The sequence below is a fragment of the Perca flavescens genome, chromosome 23 (genome assembly GCF_004354835.1).
Source record: "Perca flavescens isolate YP-PL-M2 chromosome 23, PFLA_1.0, whole genome shotgun sequence".
Lineage (NCBI taxonomy): Eukaryota > Metazoa > Chordata > Actinopteri > Perciformes > Percidae > Perca > Perca flavescens.
The window spans coordinates 24,469,009-24,488,554 of record NC_041353.1 but is presented as its reverse complement, the minus strand read 5'-3'; the positions used below and the strand labels follow the sequence as shown (position 1 = coordinate 24,488,554).

Genomic DNA, 19,546 nt, shown 5'->3' with positions numbered 1-19,546 from the left:
CCAAGTAGGTCAAAACTTTCTTTGCCTGTAAAGTTGTGCAGGGTAGATTTAGTGAAAATAAGGGTTCTTTGTAGTTTAATCTCTCTTAGATCTCAGCCACAGTGCCTTGTTTTCTGCTTCAATAAAAGCTACATTTATAAAGAACCTGATTATGTGTTATTGTGTGTTTGAAGTATACCACGCCACTTGTACACAGAGTTATGGAAATACTTTTTTAGCAGACCTTCAGATTATGAGACCGAATTTAAGCATGGTTCATCAGCTTTCCTCCTATAGGAGAGTGGTGCCCCAAACATATTGTCTTTTGAATTTTAAACAAATAATTGCTGATAGCCAAAGCAGAGTACAGGCATTCTATGATAAATTAAATATGAATGATTGTTAATGGGGTTAGGCTACTGGCTGTAGCTGAAGCGGGAGGAGACTGTATGGGCTGCCAAGTGACCTCATGGAGCCTCCAGTGCGACACACACCCAGGTGTGATCAACATACGGTGGGACAGCCTCGGGTGACGGTGTATTGTGATAAAAGGCTGAAACACCCAATGAGGCCGGGGTGCACAACTGATGATGTGCCGTATTGGAGGCACCAGGCGGTCATCCCCCAATCCAACCCCACCCAAGAGGACACCCCCAACAACAGCACTTGTGCTGAATATCAAGGGATTCTAACATCTAGTCCTAGTAAGCTACTAATGATGGGTTAGGGTTAGGGTTAGGGTTAGGGGGTGGCAGTAGTTCAGTCAGTAGGGAGTTGGGTTGGGTACTGGAGTGTTCGCTGGTTAAAGTCCCCATATGGACCAAAGTATGGTGGTGGACTGGTAGCTGGAGAAGTTCCAGTTCACCTCCTGGGCACTGCCAAGGTGCTCTTGAGCAAGCCACCGAATCCCCCAACTGCTCGGGACGCCTTTCCATGGGCAGCCCCCCTCACTCTGACCCCCTCTCTCCATTAGTGCATGTATATGTGTATAATTCAGGCCTGTGTGTAATGTTTGTAATAACAACAGAGCAAAAACATTTTAATATCCCCTTGCAGGATTAATAAAGTGTAAATAAAAAAAATGATAATTAAATTATGAATTAACCACCCATGTAAACTACACTGGGATTAGCAGAAGTGTTGGACAGAGGCATGCAGATAGATGCAGCAACCAACCACCAGACATTGCCATCCCTAGAGCCTATTACCTAACGGCTAATTAACCCATCGCTTGTGATGATTCTCCTATTGAGAAGGCTGCACAGCGCATGCACTTCTCTGTCTTTTGAAGAATACATACTTTATTATATGTTTTTTCACTCTGTTGTTATACTTTTTACAAGCATAGAAACCCAAACGTCATTCAGGGTCGTTCACTGACACAGTCCATAGCTCTTTTTTATTTACAGAATGACTCATTATAAGTATAATTCAATTTATTTCTTGGTATTACAAACACATGACTAAAATGGTGTGTGATTGTGTACTTCTTATACCAGATGCTCACCTAGTTATGTAATCTTTAGGCTTTAACATTCTTATTTTTTATCACAGTATATGGAGGTTTTAGTTGGTAATAATGACACTGAAAATATGTTGTACATACCATGAAAGTATCTTATTATAATGAAAATAAGAATGCTTTCTTTCAACTGAGCAGGTTTGTTGAAAGTTTCAGTGATGACTAGAAGCTGCAGATCCATGTGAGTCTGCGTCACGTTTTTGCAGATTGTTTTTGCACGTTGCAGATTGTCTCATGTTGTCATATTCAGACTGACCTACAGAGTAACAGGGTGACTGTTGAATGCCCACAGGCTGGCACCCTCACAGGCTTTGGCCTTTCACTCCATTTTTAAGGCACGAGAAGTTCTCCTGTGGCGACTGACCGGAGACTGAACCTACCCCTCTAAAATATATTTCTTCATTAGTCTTTGGTTTCTTTTCTGAGAATCTACACATCATATTGTTACACTTCGTTTAATGGTATTAGCAGCACTGTCATTCATACATGCCATGGTAAAGTTGAGCAACTTCTTCTTTTCAACTAAATTCCTTTTATTATTAAAGATAGGAAACATTTAATTGATGAAGAATTGAGATTTGATGGTATCATGAAAAAGAAAGTCACCAGGTTCTGATTGGCTGCAGCTAATCTTTATAATCGCTGTTGGGAAGAGATCATAATGTTGTTATGTTGTTATTAATAAATTAACATATTAAGGAGCAATAAAACAAGGTCCAATCTCACTTATTCCTAAACCAACTGGATGTGATGATTTTTGACAAGAGGGTGGACATGCAACTGCAGATGAAACATGCGAGTGGCTAACGTTACAGACGGTCACTTCACATACATTTACTTTACAATGTTACCATGGAACAAAATGTTACAGTTAACTTTTGATGAAGTGAAAAGTGAAAAGTTCACGAGTATTTGCATGTACACAGTGCAATGGTTAGCATAAGCCTCTATTTTTAAGCATCCTCTGCTTTATCATCCATTTAAAATAAATGAGACCATAATTTACAAAAATGAACATTATGCTTTCTTGAAGAAAGTAAGCTACCGAGTCATTGGGCTCATCCAGGATGGTGAAGAGTCTGCATATCGGCAAGAGGTTGATAATTTGGTGCTCTGGTGCAGTCAACACAACCTAGAGACTGTGGAGATGGTGGTGGACTTTCGGAAGCACCCCACAGTGTTTGTGTGTATTATGTCTTATTTGTATAATTGTACGTATTTTTGTAAATTATGTTGATATGTGCCTATATTGTTGTCTCTATTGTACAGTATGTGTCTATATTACTATTTGTCTACTGAATGTTTACTACTACATGTCTATTTGTTGAATGTATAGGGAGTTAACACCTACCAAAGTCAAATTCCTAGTGTTTGTGAGTATAGTTGGCCAATAAAACCGATTCTAGATCTTCTAAGACTGTAGCAATTGAGGCCAGTGGAGCATGACTCAATTTGATTAAAAGTAATTGGAATCACAGATTAGAGCACCTGAACGGTTGGTGATTACATTTTGTGGACCGAAAATATGATAATGATCTTTTAAGAAATAATTTCAGAAAAGTTTTGTACCAATAATAATGGATTTGTTGACGTGTCGTCTGTGACGTGTATCCTCTCGCCGCTGTCTAGGGGCGATGTTAATGTGAGCTTGATATATCCATCAGTGTGCCCCGTAGATAAAGTGTGGTGGAACAAGACTGCAAGGAGTTTCAGTAGACAGAGGTAGCAAGACACATGAATCAAGTTGTCTTTATTTGAGGTCACATGGACGAAGAGTACATCAAAACGTGGGCATACAGTGCCGCCTGACCAAGAAAGACAGCGTAACCGACCGCGGGTCACGCACAAGCGATAAACGAGCGCACCTTCCTTTACCATCCTAGCGAGTTTGTTGACACGGCACTAGAGAGGAAAGATGGCGGCGCCCACAGCGGTAGAGCAAACGATGACCAAACGGACAGAGACTTCGTTAAAACCCGTTTCCACAACCAGCCAAGCTGGCGAATCTTTGTCGCCAGATTCGTGGACAGGACAGGACTGTTTAGTGGATTTCCTGGAGAAAGAGGTCGGCAACGACCTGAAATCCCTGAAGAATGTTGGCGACCTGCTGGAAAAGCTGAGAGAGGAAAACACCGTGCTGGAGGAACAGGTGAATGAAACAAACACACACACAATACATACACAATCCAATCTGACAGGTCTCCTTCTTTACCCCCTTTGTGTATTACATAATACTGAAGCTCAAAAACGACGGAGAATTTGAAGGAGATACTATACTTAGTTAGTCGTCCGCTCTGTTAACTCGCCAAGAAATGTTATGTATTACTGTAACTTGGGGTTGCTTCATAAATGCATTCTACTAACGTTGCCCTGCTGGCGAAAGTAGTTGTCTTAGGTTTTCACGGTGGGGGAATGTATATGGTGACAGTCAGGGGCGATCAGACCTTTTAGGGGGGTTCAGCCCCTCCCTCCCCTCCTCCCCCTGCTAAAGCTGTAATTTCATATCTCTGAGCTAGCTACTGAAGCACAACGTCAGCTAACGTTTTTTTGACACTATTAAAGGACAATTCCCGCGCAAAATGAACCTAGGGGCTAATAATGTATGTGTACCGACAGTAGCATTCGTGTTTACGTTCGTTGCGCCATCTTGGAAAAAAGTCATGAGCAGACGAACGCCGTGCGACCAGTTACCAGTAACCTAGCTCAAACTCGTCGTTCGTCTGCTCGCGACTGTTTTCTAAGATGGCGCCCAAATGTAAACACGAACGCTACTGTCTTTATAATCTATCTTTTTAATAAACTGTCTGTATACTTACAAAATTCTCAATGCTTCGGTTTACATGTAGGGACCCTCATTATGCTACTGTGGAAGTGTGGTGCTATTTTGAGCCTTGTTAGTGGTGTAGAAATAGAGACTTACCAAGTGCCCCGAAAGCTAGCGTTAACCGCTAACCACCGCGGTAGCTTGTTCAAAGCTGGAGACGCATTCAATTAGCATGAAAACATGTCCCAGAGAACAGTCAACTTGGTACACATGGAATTGTCCTTTAACACTACGATGGAACTAAACCTGACACTTTATAAGTCACAGTGATAACGACCAGTTTGACACAATGTTCTAACATTTAGCAAATTCAAGTTGCTTACGTTTTAATTTGGGTTCTAATCTGCACCATGAACTGACCAACTTCTTCTCTGGGGACTACCAACGTTAAACTTCACAGCCGTCTGCTGCTCTCCCTCTGACAGATCAGACTCAGCCAAAGGCTGACACAACCTCCTCTGATTGGCCAACACTATGTTTCTGTTAACCCTTTCCTGGACTGGGTTACAGGTGCATAGCATCGGAGACAGCCACACAGGATATTAAACCTGTTTCAAGACTTTTGAACCTGTAATTGTTTGTCCTCTGTCACTAACAGACAAGTTCGCAAACTCTCACTTGAAGCACCAAAATTGATTTAAAAAAAGATGAAATGAAAGGGTCTAAAATCGCCCATGGTGACAGTACACATTTAATCCACAATATTAATATAATATTCTCAGTTGTGCTCAGCTACATTAAGCTAGGGCTGGGCAATATATTGATATTATTTCGATATCGATATATGAGGCTAGATAGCGTCTGTAAGTCTTGTCTTTTCCTGGTTTTAAAGGCTGCATTACAATGAAATTGTCATTTTCTGGACTTACCAGACTTACTTACTGTTTTAGCATTTGCCATGGTATCCACATAATGTGTAATTTTTTTGTGAAAGCACTGATAGTGAACACTTCAATATCGCCACAATATCGACATTGATGTATTTGGTCAAAAATATCGTGATATTTGATTTTCTCCATATCGCCCAGCTCTACATTAGCAACAGTTAAGAAAAACAGGACGTTATCCAGTATTCCCTACAGGGAGCTGCCGGCAGTCCCTGAAGTTGCTTGTTAGGGGTAATCATTAGAAGAACATCTTATAAGATGTGTGCGATAAACACAAAACTTGACTCAGACAATTCTCTCAGCAGCCCAGCTGCCTCCGTCTTTATTTCAGGGCCAAGGGCTTGCAGCCTTGCATAATGCCAAACTTTGTCAGAAGTGAGATGATAATGACAACTGACAGTGGCCAGATGACCAGTCCATCTTTTATTGAGCAAACGCTTAAGGCGCTCGTCCTTTGAACGTACAGCCATTGCAGCTTTCCTTTAAAAAGTTGTACGCTGCCACGTTGCATACGAAAAAATCCTCTACCACGCCTTCAGGCCACTTCCCTTCCAGATCCAGCTCACTTTATTTCTGTAATAAAACAAAGCTTCATGCCATCAGTTCACTGATGTTGGGCGATAAGGCCTTATCCTCACAAATGCTCTTGTGCAATCTATGTCCATTACTGTGTCAATTATAAGCAGTGACTTTTATAATGTTGTGTCATTCAGGTTCTGACTGTATCCAGCTCTGTGCCTCCTAAAGTTTCTGCAGCTCTGTCTGCTGCTGAGGAGGCTCTATGTTCCCTGGAGGACCTACTGCAGAGAGAGCGACTTACCTCCAACATGCTGCACCAGGTAGGGCTTCCACCAAGAGAGTTGTAGGCTAAATATTGACTTGAATGAACCAACAAGACAGCAGTGTGTGATCACCACTGATAATATAGTTTCTATTAGTCTGTTACGAATCATTTAGTCTTATTCTGACTATTTTCAGGAGTTGCATTCAAGTCCCCTATATATATGTATGTATGTATATGTGTGTATATATGTGTATATGTGTATATATATATATGTGTATATGTATATATATATATATATATATATATATATATATATATATATATATATATATATATATATATATATATATATATATATATATATATATATATATATATATATATATATATATATATATATATATATATATATATATATATATATATATATATATATATATATATATATATATATATATATATATATATATATATATATATATATATATATATATATATATATATATATATATATATATATATATATATATATATATATATATATATATATATATATATATATATATATATATATATATATATATATATATATATATATATATATATATATATATATATATATATATATATATATATATATATATATATATATATATATATATATATATATATATATATATATATATATATATATATATATATATATATATATATATATATATATATATATATATATATATATATATATATATATATATATATATATATATATATATATATATATATATATATATATATATATATATATATATATATATATATATATATATATATATATATATATATATATATATATATATATATATATATATATATATATATATATATATATATATATATATATATATATATATATATATATATATATATATATATATATATATATATATATATATATATATATATATATATGTATATATATATATATATATATATATGTATATATATATATATATATATATATATATATATATATATATATATATATATATATATATATATATATATATATGTATGTATATATATATATATATATATATATATATATATATATATATATATATATATATATATATATATATATATATATGTATGTATATATATGTATATGTATGTATGTATGTATATATACAGACCCTTTCCAAAAAATTTGAATATCATGGAAAAGTTTATTTATTTCCATAATTCCATTCAAAACGTTAAACTTCCATAGATTATAGATTCAGGGCCCACAACTTAAACGATTTCAAGTATTTAGTTGTTTATTTGTACATAATTTGGGATTCCAGCTCACAAAACCCACGAAAACAGGATTTCAAAAAAATTAGAATACTGTGAAGAAATCAGTCCAAATTTTACAGGGCATGAATGTTTTAAACTAAGTTTCACACACTTCTCATCTGGGAGATGGGCTACAACTGTCGGGTTCCTCGGGTCAAACCGCTTCTGAGCTTGGCCAACGTAGGAAACGTCTCAACTGGGCCAAGAAGAAGAAGGACTGGACTGTTGGCCCGTGGTCCAAGGTCCTCTTTTCCGATGAAAGTAAAGTGTGCCTTTCATTCGGGAATCAAGGTCCAAGGGTTTGGAGGAAGACGGGTGAGGAACAGAACCCAAGCTGCTTGAGGTCCAGTGGGAAATCTCCACAGTCAGTCATGATTTGGGGTGCAATATCCAGTGCAGGTGTTGGTAAACTCTGCTTTCTTAAATCCAAGGTCACCGCATCAGTCTACCAGAATGTTTTGGAGGACTTCATGATTCCTTCTGCTGAGGATCTGTATGGAGATGCAGATTTCATCTTCCAGCAGTACCTGGCCCCTGCCCATACCGCCAGAAGCACCAAAACCTGGTTTGATGCCCATGCCATCACAGTGCTCGACTGGCCAGCCAACTCGCCGGACCTAAACCCCATAAAATAAACACCAGACCCAAAAACAAAGAAGAGCTGACTGCAAGCATCAAGGAAATCTGGGCTTCCATAACTCCCAGGCAATGCCACAGGCTGACTGCCTCAATGCCACGGGGCATCGAGGCACTGATTAAGGCAAAGGGATTCCCTACCAAGTATTGAAGATTGACATATCGTTTTGAAAGTACCATATTTTGATTGATTTGATGTGATCCTAATTTCTTTTTTTTTCTGCAAAAACTGAGAAGTAAATGGTGATTTCTTCACAGTATTCAAATTTTTTGAAATCCTATTTTCGTGGGTTTTATGAGCTGAAAGCCCAGATTAAATACTTGCAATCGTTTAAGTTGTGGGCCCTGAATCTATAATCTATGGAAGTTTAACGTTTTGAGTGGAATTATGGAAATAAATAAACTTTTCCATGATATTCTAATTTTTTGGAAAGGGTCTGTGTGTGTGTATATGTGTGTGTGTGTGTGTGTATATATATATATATATATATATATATATATATATATATATATATATATATATATATATATATATATATATAATAAACGTGACTCGGTCTCGATATAATTGCAAATACCGGGGTCAATACAATATTTGTAGTTCACTGCTGATACCCAAGCACACATATCTGTAACATTATTCAGTACTTTATTTGCTGAGTGTGAGTACTTTTTTCTCCATAAAATACCTAATGAACATACACTAGCCACTAGGGCTGCACAATGTATCGTTTTTTTTCCAATATGAAGTGACGATCAAGGCTGCGACATATCGCGAAAGGCACTCCAAGATTAGTTGAATGAAAATATCTGTAGAAAACTGCATTTCATAATGTAACTGTCATTCTTGTGAAGAGACAGAGAGAGATGAAGCAAACAGTATTCCAGACTCCGTCTGTGACATATAATATAAAGTCCTTTCACTTACTGTATACCATTCTGGGAGGTATACGGAATTGTTTGTCTTTATTAATTGTTCCATCTTGTAGCACCTACAGGGGGCCCAGCCTTGGATGGATAATCTTGGCCAGACGCTTAACCAAGTCGACACTATAGAGAGACACGTGAAATACCTGCGGTGCCTTCAACATATAGAGGAACTCAGGTACTGTAAACAGGGATAAGGTGGTGAAGACACAGATTATTTGTCAACGACAGATGTGTGAGTGCAGAAAAATGAGAAGGAAGACATACTGTAAATAGACAACGTAATGGAAGGAATAAAGAAACCTCAAAGCAAAGCACAAGCTGAATTATTGGGTCTAGGTCTATGGCATTAAATATAATATTAGGGGTTCCAAATTTGAATGGGAACAGGTAGTTAAATCTACATTGACTATAATTGTTGAAACCATTTTCATTATAGATAGACGTGCTGACTGTGTGCCGTACTATATGTCTGACATCAAAGTATTACTTGTAGAAGAGACAGAAGCAGTGATGTGTGATGATTTGCGTTTCGGCAGTGCTGCAGTCCAGCAGTGTCTGATGACCAGCAGTGTCTGGGAGGCCATAAGGGCAGTAGACAACATGGCTGCACTGGACGCGGGACTAAACCAGTCGGGATGTTCTCACCTCAAGGACTTCCTCCGAGAAACACTTCACTTCTGGCACAAGATCATCAAGGACCGACTGACCAGGTAAAACTCACCCCCCACCTTTATGTCATGTGTCTAAATGTGGCCAAGCACGGTCATTACGGTTGGCTATTGTTAGGATTTTTACGATTCTGATGCCGAACCGGTACTTTTAAAACAATACCGATTCCTAAACCGATTCTTGAAAAACTGAAAAAATTACATCAAAGATGTAATATGTTTACTAATGATCACATGCAGTGAATGGTTAATATGCGTTTACGTCTGTTTTGGTGAGCCCAGAGGGGAAAAATGGCATTTTAAAAGTAGCCTACATTTACGATAGCTAGCTAACGCTAGACTACAGAGAAAGGGTGATATTCTTACGTCCGTTTCGGAGCGACAGAGGGAAAATATTTCAGTCGACACATTAAGTGGAACCCAAATGAGGAACCCAAATTTGCGTTCTAATGTGGTCCGATTCCTACCGGTTGCGTAGGATCCGGTTCCATAGTGGAACCGGGTTTCGGTACCCAACCCTAACGGTGATGCAAAGGTATCACTGTATCATCATTCTGTATTCAGTATTAGCTAAATCGTCTTCTCCAATTCTTTCGCAGTGATTTCGAGAAAGTATTGACTCAACTTCACTGGCCGATCATCTCCCCCCCGACTCAGTCACTGACGCCTACTGCCAATGCTCAGGAGATCAACAGCCAGCTGGAGTTGCTCGTCACACAGCTGCTCGCCCTGCAGACCTCGTATCCTTTCAGTTTGGGTTTCTACACACCCGTTTTCTGTACACATCTGTCTTTTTTTACTATGATAACCTTCATTACATACACAAACCCCGCCGCCTACACATTATAGACAGACAGACAGACAGACAGACAGACATTAAGGTGTCCAATAGCTTATACACATCAGACTGACTGACTGACATTAAGGTGTCCAATAGCTTATACACATTAGACTGACTGACTGACTGACTGACTGACTGACAGACATTAAGGTGTCCAATAGCTTATACACATCAGACTGACTGACTGACTGACTGACAGACATTAAGGTGTCCAATAGCTTACACACATCAGACTGACTGACTGACTGACTGACTGACAGACATTAAGGTGTCCAATAGCTTATACACATCAGACTGACTGACTGACTGACTGACTGACAGACATTAAGGTGTCCAATAGCTTATACACATCAGACTGACTGACTGACAGACATTAAGGTGTCCAATAGCTTATACACATCAGACTGACTGACTGACTGACTGACTGACTGACTGACTGACTGACTGACAGACATTAAGGTGTCCAATAGCTTATACACATCAGACTGACTGACTGACTGACTGACTGACTGACTGACTGACTGACAGACATTAAGGTGTCCAATAGCTTATACACATCAGACTGACTGACTGACTGACTGACAGACAGACATTAAGGTGTCCAATAGCTTATACACATCATACAGACATAGGTTCACAGACATATGACAACCACGCGCACATACTGCAAAAATACAAAGGAAGATATCAATAGTGCGTCCTTACAGTAAAGTTAGGTTGTAGCATGTTTAAATAAGCGGTGTGGAAAAAATGCAGAAAGGTGCAATGGTATCATAGTGCAAGATAGTGTCAGTGCAAATTCTATATCTATTCAAGTACAACATGCTACACAATATATAAAAAAAATTACTAACGCTGAACATAGACACTAGTAAAAGACTTGAAGAAAAGTTTAAGTTAAAGTTGAAAACTGTCCATACATACAAAAAGACAGCAGATAGCAGTTTAAAATGTTCAGCTATTTTAATGAAATATCTTCACATCCACCAGATGAGTGGGCATAAAACTTGGTACAGACATTCATGGTTTCCAGAAAGTGTATCCCAATTACTTTGATGATCCGCTGACTTTTCATCGAGTACCACCAACAGGTTGACATTTTTGATTCATATTAAAATGATTACGCAAGTATTGAACAGTACAGAATAAAGGTAGGTACACAAAACTCGATAGAACAATTATATGACCGCAAAAACAATAGCAATAACAATAACAACACACTGCATCAGCCATCCCAGCATCCTCAGTCAAGGCAATTCAAATCATGAATGAACTAAAAGGGAACTCGGAGAGCGCAGAATTCCACCGAGGCCATGCCCTATCTCACAATGTTAACAACAGTGACAAATGGTTTGTGTATCTTCCCCGTGATCCGAATCCACTCCAAAATTGAATGGCTTCTTCCTTGGCCCATGATACACCCTTCCAAAAAGTATAATGGCAATCAGGCCAGCAATGATTTTCGTAACCCTGCCGACGGACAAAAAAAACAAATGAACCCAACTGAAAATATAACCTCCTTGGTGGAGGTAAAAAAAAAACATAAAGTTACTCCAAACATGCTAAAATCGTGAATAGATAAATATCTAAATTGCAACCCGTCCATATTCTAAAATCATGAATACATACATTTATTGCACTCACCAATAAAACATCAACAAATTGCAAAGTGCTTTGGATAAAAATGCAATGTAAATATAGTTAATTGAATTACATTTTAGTGTTCTTGAATGAAAATTAGCTGCAAAAAATAGCTAACATATAGTTCAGTATACAATATACAATATGTATTGCTCTTTGATGTATGCAACTTATAACTTAAAAAACACAAGTGCCATCACTGTGTTTGTGAATAAAATTGATTACACGAGATGGAAAGTAGGAAAGTAGGGGGTGACAGGGAATGACAGTTCCCAGCAGGATTTAATCTGGGTATGGTGTGGGTTTGGAACACCGCAGGTGCTCCAATGTTGGGTTTCTTTAACTTCCCTGTCAGTGATGACCTCATATCCCAGAGGGCTTTGGCCCCTTGTCAAGGTGTACCCTCTATCCAGCCTGCTTCTTCAGCCACACTTCCGTCCCAAGCTCCCCCCCTCTGTCTGCCCATCCAGATCATGCTGCTGCCACTCAGCAGGAGGTTCCGATACCACTTCTACGGAAATCGACAGACCAACTCCCTCAGCAAGGTCTCTCACACACACAGCTCATGCCTCACATATATACACACATGTGCAAACACTGGCAATGGTGGTAACTCCAGGCACCTGTAGCATCCCAGTGTTAAAGCAGACTTGCTTATTACCTAGTTTTAGACCAACTTTTAATTATATCCTTGGAGATATAATCCCTCCACCTAGTCTTGGGTCTTCCCTGAGGCCTTCTCCCAGTGGGATGTGGGATGTGCCTGAAAAACCTCTCTAGGGAGGCGCCCAGGGGGCATCCTTACCAGATGCCCGAACCACCTCAACTGGCTCCTTTCGACGCGAAGGAGCAGCGGCTCTCTAAGGGAGACGCCAGCCACCCTCCTGAGGAAACCCATTTTGTCCGCTTGTACCCTGGATCTCGTTCTTTCGGTCATGACCCAGCCTTCATAACCATAGGCAAATTATATGGTATATTCGAGAGCTTTACCTTCTGGCTCAGCTCTCTTTTCGCTGGTGAGATAAAGTGAATGTTATACTGCTAATCTCCCACTCTATTGCTCCTTGCTCGTGAACAAGACCACAAGGTACTTGAACTCCTTCACTTGGGGTAAGGACTCATTCCCTACCTGGAGTAGGCACTCCATAGGTTTCCTGCTGAGAAACTTGGCCTCAGCTATGGAGGATCCTCCTCTATCGGCTGCTATCGAGTGCTGAAGGTCACCTCCACCTGGATACAATTATTTTACTGTCCCACGTTAGCCCATAGCCTTTCAGATCATTTTTGCAGAGCACTCCTTCCTACTATTACTATGCTATACTATATACGAGTAATTTAATTGAATTGAATTAAATTTGATTTATAGTGTCAAATCATAACCGACAGTATCTCAGGACACTTTACAGATAGAGTAGATCCTGGTGCCACCACAATCCCCCCAAAAAATCTGCGCGGCGAGAAAGCACAAGTCCTCCGGGGGAAGAATCTAAATCAGTAACATGCGTTAATGGAACAAAGGCAGACGAGTTCTGCTTGTGGGATAGTCGAGTGGTTTCGGAAACCCTTTCCGACACCTTTTCCGATGTTGGAGCTAGGGTGGTTGTGTCAGAACCTTTCTGTGTCTGAAATACGTGTGTCCCGTTTTTAAATGACCTTTTCCCTCTCTTTATGACGACTGTTCAGAATATTTTTTGGGGCATAAACTGACCCTTGTTAAGTTCTTAGACACACACGCTCAGCAGGGAGTGCAGCAACCTTTATTTTTTTGGACCCTTTACTGACCCTCTGTAATCTTTACTTCTACGAGGACAGGCGACTGGATCAGAGAGAGACTTGTTGTCAACACAGAAAATAAAAGTAGAAAGTTGTCATAAGCCAAAAAAATGAAGTCTTTGGTAAAGCTTTACAGCAACTCACACTCCTCTGTCTGTGCCTTTTTCAGCCAGAGTGGTACCTCACACAGGTTCTGATGTGGATGGGGAACAGCTCGACCTTCATGGAGGAAAAGATCCAACCTATCCTGGACCGAGCTGGAGCCACCATCAGTGCCATGGTATGTTGTCTTATAATGGGCTCTACTGGATTGTAGGGGTGGGGGAAAAAATCGATACAGCATAGTATCGCAATAGTTTCTTTGGCAATACTGTATTGATACACAGACGCCAAGTATCGATCTTTTATTATATATGTGTTGGTCAGTCTGTCTGCTTGAAAATCTGATTTTGCAGCCACACAATTGAAGTGAGATAAACAAACAGAGACATGTATCTTTTTAGATAAAACAGATGTTCACAAAGTTTCCTTTTGGGGACCTCATTTGAAATTGGGAAAAATTTGAAGTTGTAAAAAAGTTAATTAATTGCAATATATCGCAGAATATTGCAATATGTTTAAAATCGCAATAATATCGTATCGTGACATAAGTATCGTGATGATATCGTATCGTGAGGCCTCTGGTGATTACCACCCCTACTGGATTGCTTTGATCTCCTCTGGTTAAGTGTAGTCCAAACAGGTATTTCTTTCAGTCTGGCCCAGTAAGTGTTGTATGTGCGTGCAGGTGGAGCTGTGTCGAGGCCTGCTGTCTCTAGTCCAGGAGAAGGTGGCCAGCGATGCTTCTAGGCTGCTGTACGATGACGTGCTCTTCTGTCACCTGGTGGAGGAGGTGCTACAATTTGAGAAGGAGCTGCGAAGTAACCAGTCGTACCCAGCAGCGCTGCCTGGTCTGCTTCACCTTCTGCTTGAAGACGCAACCCTTCAGAAGTGGCTCACTGTGGAAAAGAAGAGTAAGTATGAGGATACCTGAACAGTGTTATCTTACTCCTGTCATTGCATCAGTTGGATTAATAGTATAAAGGCATTACTTATTCCATGGTTATACAGTCATTTTATTATTAGAATGCAATTTATGTTTGTATTAAAATGAGCCCTTGCACCATTCCAAACTCAGTGGCAATGGTCAGAACATTTTCCGGAGCATGCAGACTAGTTTGATCACCTGGTAGCTGAAAGGCAGTGGCTTGGCAAACTTCCGTCTACCGATGACAATGCAGTTCTGATAATCTGTGTTTAAAAAAAGTGCATAGTTGTGCTTCTGGGTTCACTCCCAGAGGAAGTTCTTCCCAAACAAAAGATGTTGCTGCATCTAATAATGATCAGATACTTGGCTTTTCTCTCACCGTCTTTACAGACTGAAAAACACCAAAACAGATGTCAAGGGTCAACATGACGCATAAGAAATCTCATAAATACTGTGCCTAACTTTTGCAGACACACTCCACTGTCACCAGTGTTTTTTTAAATCACTTTTATATTCATGTAAGTTTTTTGGCTGGTTATGATTTTTCCGATTCGCAAGGTTCCGATTTGATTACATTTCCGATTTGATATCAATTAAGTTAGGTAAATATCAGTTACAATACTAATTTTGCTTAGATATAAAAGAGATTCTGAGGTGGGTTATATATCCATAGTGAAAAGGCATATATTAAAAGATTTATTTCTGGATTTTATTAATCAATATCAGATCGCTCAAACAAAGATTGATTTTAATTGGAGAATCGATTATTTTAACCCGACACTAGTACGTTTTTTTTATTTTTGCCTCATGGTATAACTCACAGCACTAGTAAATACTTGCAATGATTCTCTGTACCTCTACATTCATTTCATTTTAAGGTAATTTATTCTTTCTCCTACAGCTTACAAGCTGATATCCACACAACTCAAAATAAGAGGTTTTGCATGTTAACAGTGGCACAGAAATGGAGTTTTATTGAGATCACACAATATACCAACCGGCACCGTCAGACAACCGCCCACCAAAAGCCTGGGTCTGTCCCAGGTTTCTCCCTAAGAGCCGGTCAGTCGGACTGATCAGTCGGCTCCCGTCTCTCAAAAAAGTGCGTCAGAACACACCGAAGCGATGCCGACTTGAGCGTATGTTCTGCGCGTGCGTGAGACGTAATACGTCTCCATAACAGCAGGCGGCGCTAATCTGTATTGTCGCCCAAAAAATGAAAAACGGAAATGACAGAGCACGCTGTCGTCAGTCATTGCTTTCATCAGAGAGTGTTGATAGTAGTCAAGAAGGATCCTTGTTGTCATTACTTGCCGAACGGAAGAAAATACGATGGCTAGTAATAAGAAAATACTGGCGTTGTCAGCTCTCTCTGGCTTCTTCTTGTTCTTCGCCACTGTCACACTAACTGTTTGCTCTTGGGGGAATTTTTGGAATTGTTGGGTCTTTTGTAAATTATAGAGTGTGGTCTAGACCTACTCTGTAAAGTGTTCTGAGATAACGCTTGTTATGATTTGATACTCTAAATAAAATTGAATTGAATGATACAATCCCATACATGTTAAGACATGCGTTCCTCATGGCCTAGGTGCGTTTGCTCAAGAACAGTGAAGGAGCCTCATAACCCTGTATTCCTGTGTATGTACAGTGGCAGTGGAGAAGATGGATGCCATGCTGTCGGCCGAGGGAGCTTGGAGCTCTCAGTACAAAGATATCAGTGATATGGACGAGCTGAAAGCTCCAGATTGTGCTGAGACCTTCATGACTCTTCTACAGGTCATCACTGGTAAGTCTGCTCACTTTTAGCTTGTTTAAGGGCCTTTACACAACTGAAAGTCCAAACGAGGTCCAGACCAAGGTTAATGTTTTTTGTTACATTGTATACATTTGATCCGGTTAATTTTGCAGTTATGCAAGCGCACTGAAGAAACTATACATGACATAACTACTTCACATACTTGAGACGAAAAAGAAAATTACTTCTTTTCAGTTTAAAAATAAAAGAAACCGCTCAACCTTTTGAATGGAGCGACAGGCAATAATTGCATAGTGTTATAAGAACACCTCTCCTGTCTGTAGTTTCTGCAGAGATTAAAGGAGCATTATTTTTTAATACTAAAGAACTGGCCTACACACTAAGTTTTCCTTTTAAAGGCACATTGCTGTGTTTCTTGCTCCGTTACCACCACCAAAGGATTGATTTGTGGAATAGTGTCAAGGCGTTGACAGGAAGGTGTATCATCTGCGGCTGTGCATGAAAAACACACAAACGGGGTCCCACTCATAACAACATCACTCCATAGCTTAACAAGAGCTCAAATACTTGACAGGGTACCCTTTAAAGCATACAGGATAGTAATGTAAGCTGTTTCAGGCATATAAAACATTGTGAGTAAAAGTCTTTTGCCATCCTGCTGTGCTTAGAGCGGTACCGGGCCTTGCCATGTCCTTCTGCACAACTCAAGTTCTTGGAGCTACAGAGAGAACTGGTGGATGACTTCCGCATACGACTCACCCAGGTAATAATGACAAAGAGGCTGATTTTAATGAAGGAAAGCCCATTAGCAGTACACTGTTAAAGAAGGAGAGAGGCACTTGACTAATGATTGAGCAAATGGGGCTGGGCCTTCACCTGAAATCCACATTACAATGAATCAGACTGATCTTATGAAGTGGCGTATGTACAGTATGACTTGCCAATTCGTATGCCATTATTGGCATGTTATCAAGACGCATACTTGCTTTTTAGCGTGTTTATCAACCATGCCGTTTGTCCTCCATTGACTTACATTACCTTGCATTGTGTGTGAATTTACGCCGGAGAGAGTAGTATGAAAAGGCAAAAATCCACATAGGGGGGTTGGTCGGGGGGGAGGATGGGTCAAACAACACAGGACTTTCACCCAGGAGACCAGAGATCGTGTCCCACATGTCACATTTCCTAAACCCAACCGTCCAGTTCTTCTTTACCTAAACGCAACTGTCCCGTTCTTCTTTTCCTAAACCCAACTGTCCCGTTCTTCTTTTCCTAAACCCAACTGTCCTGTTCTTCTTTACCTAAACCCAACTGTCCCATTCTTCTTTACCTAAACCCAACTGTCCTGTTCTTCTTTTCCTAAACCCAACTGTCCGGTTCTTCTTTTCCTAAACCCAACTGTCTGTTCTTCTTTTACTAAACCCAACCGTCCCGTTCTTCTTTACCTAAACCCAACTGTCCCATTCTTCTTTTCCTAAACCCAACTGTCCCGTTCTTCTTTTCCTAAACCCAACCGTCCCGCTCTTCTTTTCCTAAACCCAACTGTCCCGTTCTTCTTTTCCTAAACCCAACTGTCCCGTTCTTCTCTTCCTAAACCCAACTGTCCCGTTCTTCTCTTCCTAAACCCAACTGTCCCGTTCTTCTTTTCCTAAACCCAACTGTCCCGTTCTTCTTTACCTAAACCCAACTGTCCTGTTCTTCTTTTCCTAAACCCAACTGTCCCGTTTTTATTTTCCTAAACCCAACTGACCCGTTCTTCTTTACCTAAACCCAGCTGTCCTGTTCTTCTTTTACTAAACCCAACCGCCCTGTTCTTCTTTTCCTAAACCAGAGGTGTCAAGTAACGAAGTACAAATACTTTGTTACCTTACTTAAGTAGAAATTTTGGGTATCTATACTTTACTGGAGTAATTATTTTACAGCATTCTTTTTACTTCTACTCCTTACATTTCCACACAATTATCTGTACTTTCTACTCCTTACATTTAAAAAATAGCCTCGTTACTCATATTTCAGTTCGGCTTGTTTTCATTATGACTCGTCATCTTTCAAAAACACACACACACAAACAGTGTTGGGCAAGTTACTTCCAAAATGTAATACATTATAGATTACTAGTTACTGTCATTTGAGAGTAATTAGTTATATTACAATATTACTGTAGCTAGGAGGAGGCCTCGGGGTAGACCCAGGACTAGGTGGATAGGGTGTTTGTGTGCAGTGTTGGGAGTAAAGCGTTACAAAAGTAACGCAATTACATTAATGTATTCCTTTTTGCTGTAACGCAGTAATATAACGCATTACTAATTAAATTTCGGTAATATTATTACCCGTTACAATCTCAGTAATGCGAGTTACAACACATTTTAACGCAACATTTTTTAAGAATTTCCCAACACCACGAAGCATTTGTTCACCGGAAAAAAAAAGCCGTGAGTATTATTTCATAACATCTGTGTCCCAACAGGTGACGGTAGGCCTACGTCAGCTCGGACAGCAGTGTGTCCGAGCCGCTGACAGATTTAAACATGTCGGGAATTAATGTTTAGGCTTGCTTACTCGTAAATCATTGCAGTTTATCAGCCGTGGAGAGTAACTCTGCCTGTAGTGGAATGGCTTGGCGACCAAAAACGCTTGTCTTTTACTGTGACCATTTACTGTTCAACACGTTGCTGTCATGAATTTGATTGTGGTTGGATGAGAAGTATAAACATAGCTATTCCGACACCCTATTGGTTTGTACGCGATCCATTACACCTGCACAGACCCGGCGGCACCGGTGCTTTAACGACCGTTATCTACCGGACCGAATAGCAACACGTATTTCGGTGCCTTACTTTGTTGCCACTTAAATGCCTGCGCTTCTCTCTGATGCTCCGAAAACGGACGTTAGAGGGAACTGAAACATCGCCGCAAGGGACGCTAGTTAACACTACA

At 39.6% G+C, this 19,546-nt stretch overlaps 1 protein-coding gene across 1 annotated transcript in view; it reads left to right on the top strand.

Moving 5' to 3' along the window:
- Positions 1-3,118: 3,118 nt before the first annotated feature.
- Positions 3,119-19,546, top strand: part of rint1 (RAD50 interactor 1) — a 36,368-nt gene continuing 19,940 nt past the window's right edge. The window contains exons 1-10 of the mRNA XM_028571129.1: positions 3,119-3,650; positions 5,926-6,051; positions 8,963-9,078; positions 9,440-9,613; positions 10,171-10,311; positions 12,409-12,598; positions 13,996-14,106; positions 14,614-14,839; positions 16,502-16,639; positions 17,278-17,372. Of these exons, the coding sequence (XP_028426930.1) occupies positions 3,417-3,650; positions 5,926-6,051; positions 8,963-9,078; positions 9,440-9,613; positions 10,171-10,311; positions 12,409-12,598; positions 13,996-14,106; positions 14,614-14,839; positions 16,502-16,639; positions 17,278-17,372 (1,551 nt within the window). The 5' untranslated portion in view covers positions 3,119-3,416. The remainder of the gene's footprint in view (positions 3,651-5,925; positions 6,052-8,962; positions 9,079-9,439; positions 9,614-10,170; positions 10,312-12,408; positions 12,599-13,995; positions 14,107-14,613; positions 14,840-16,501; positions 16,640-17,277; positions 17,373-19,546) is intronic.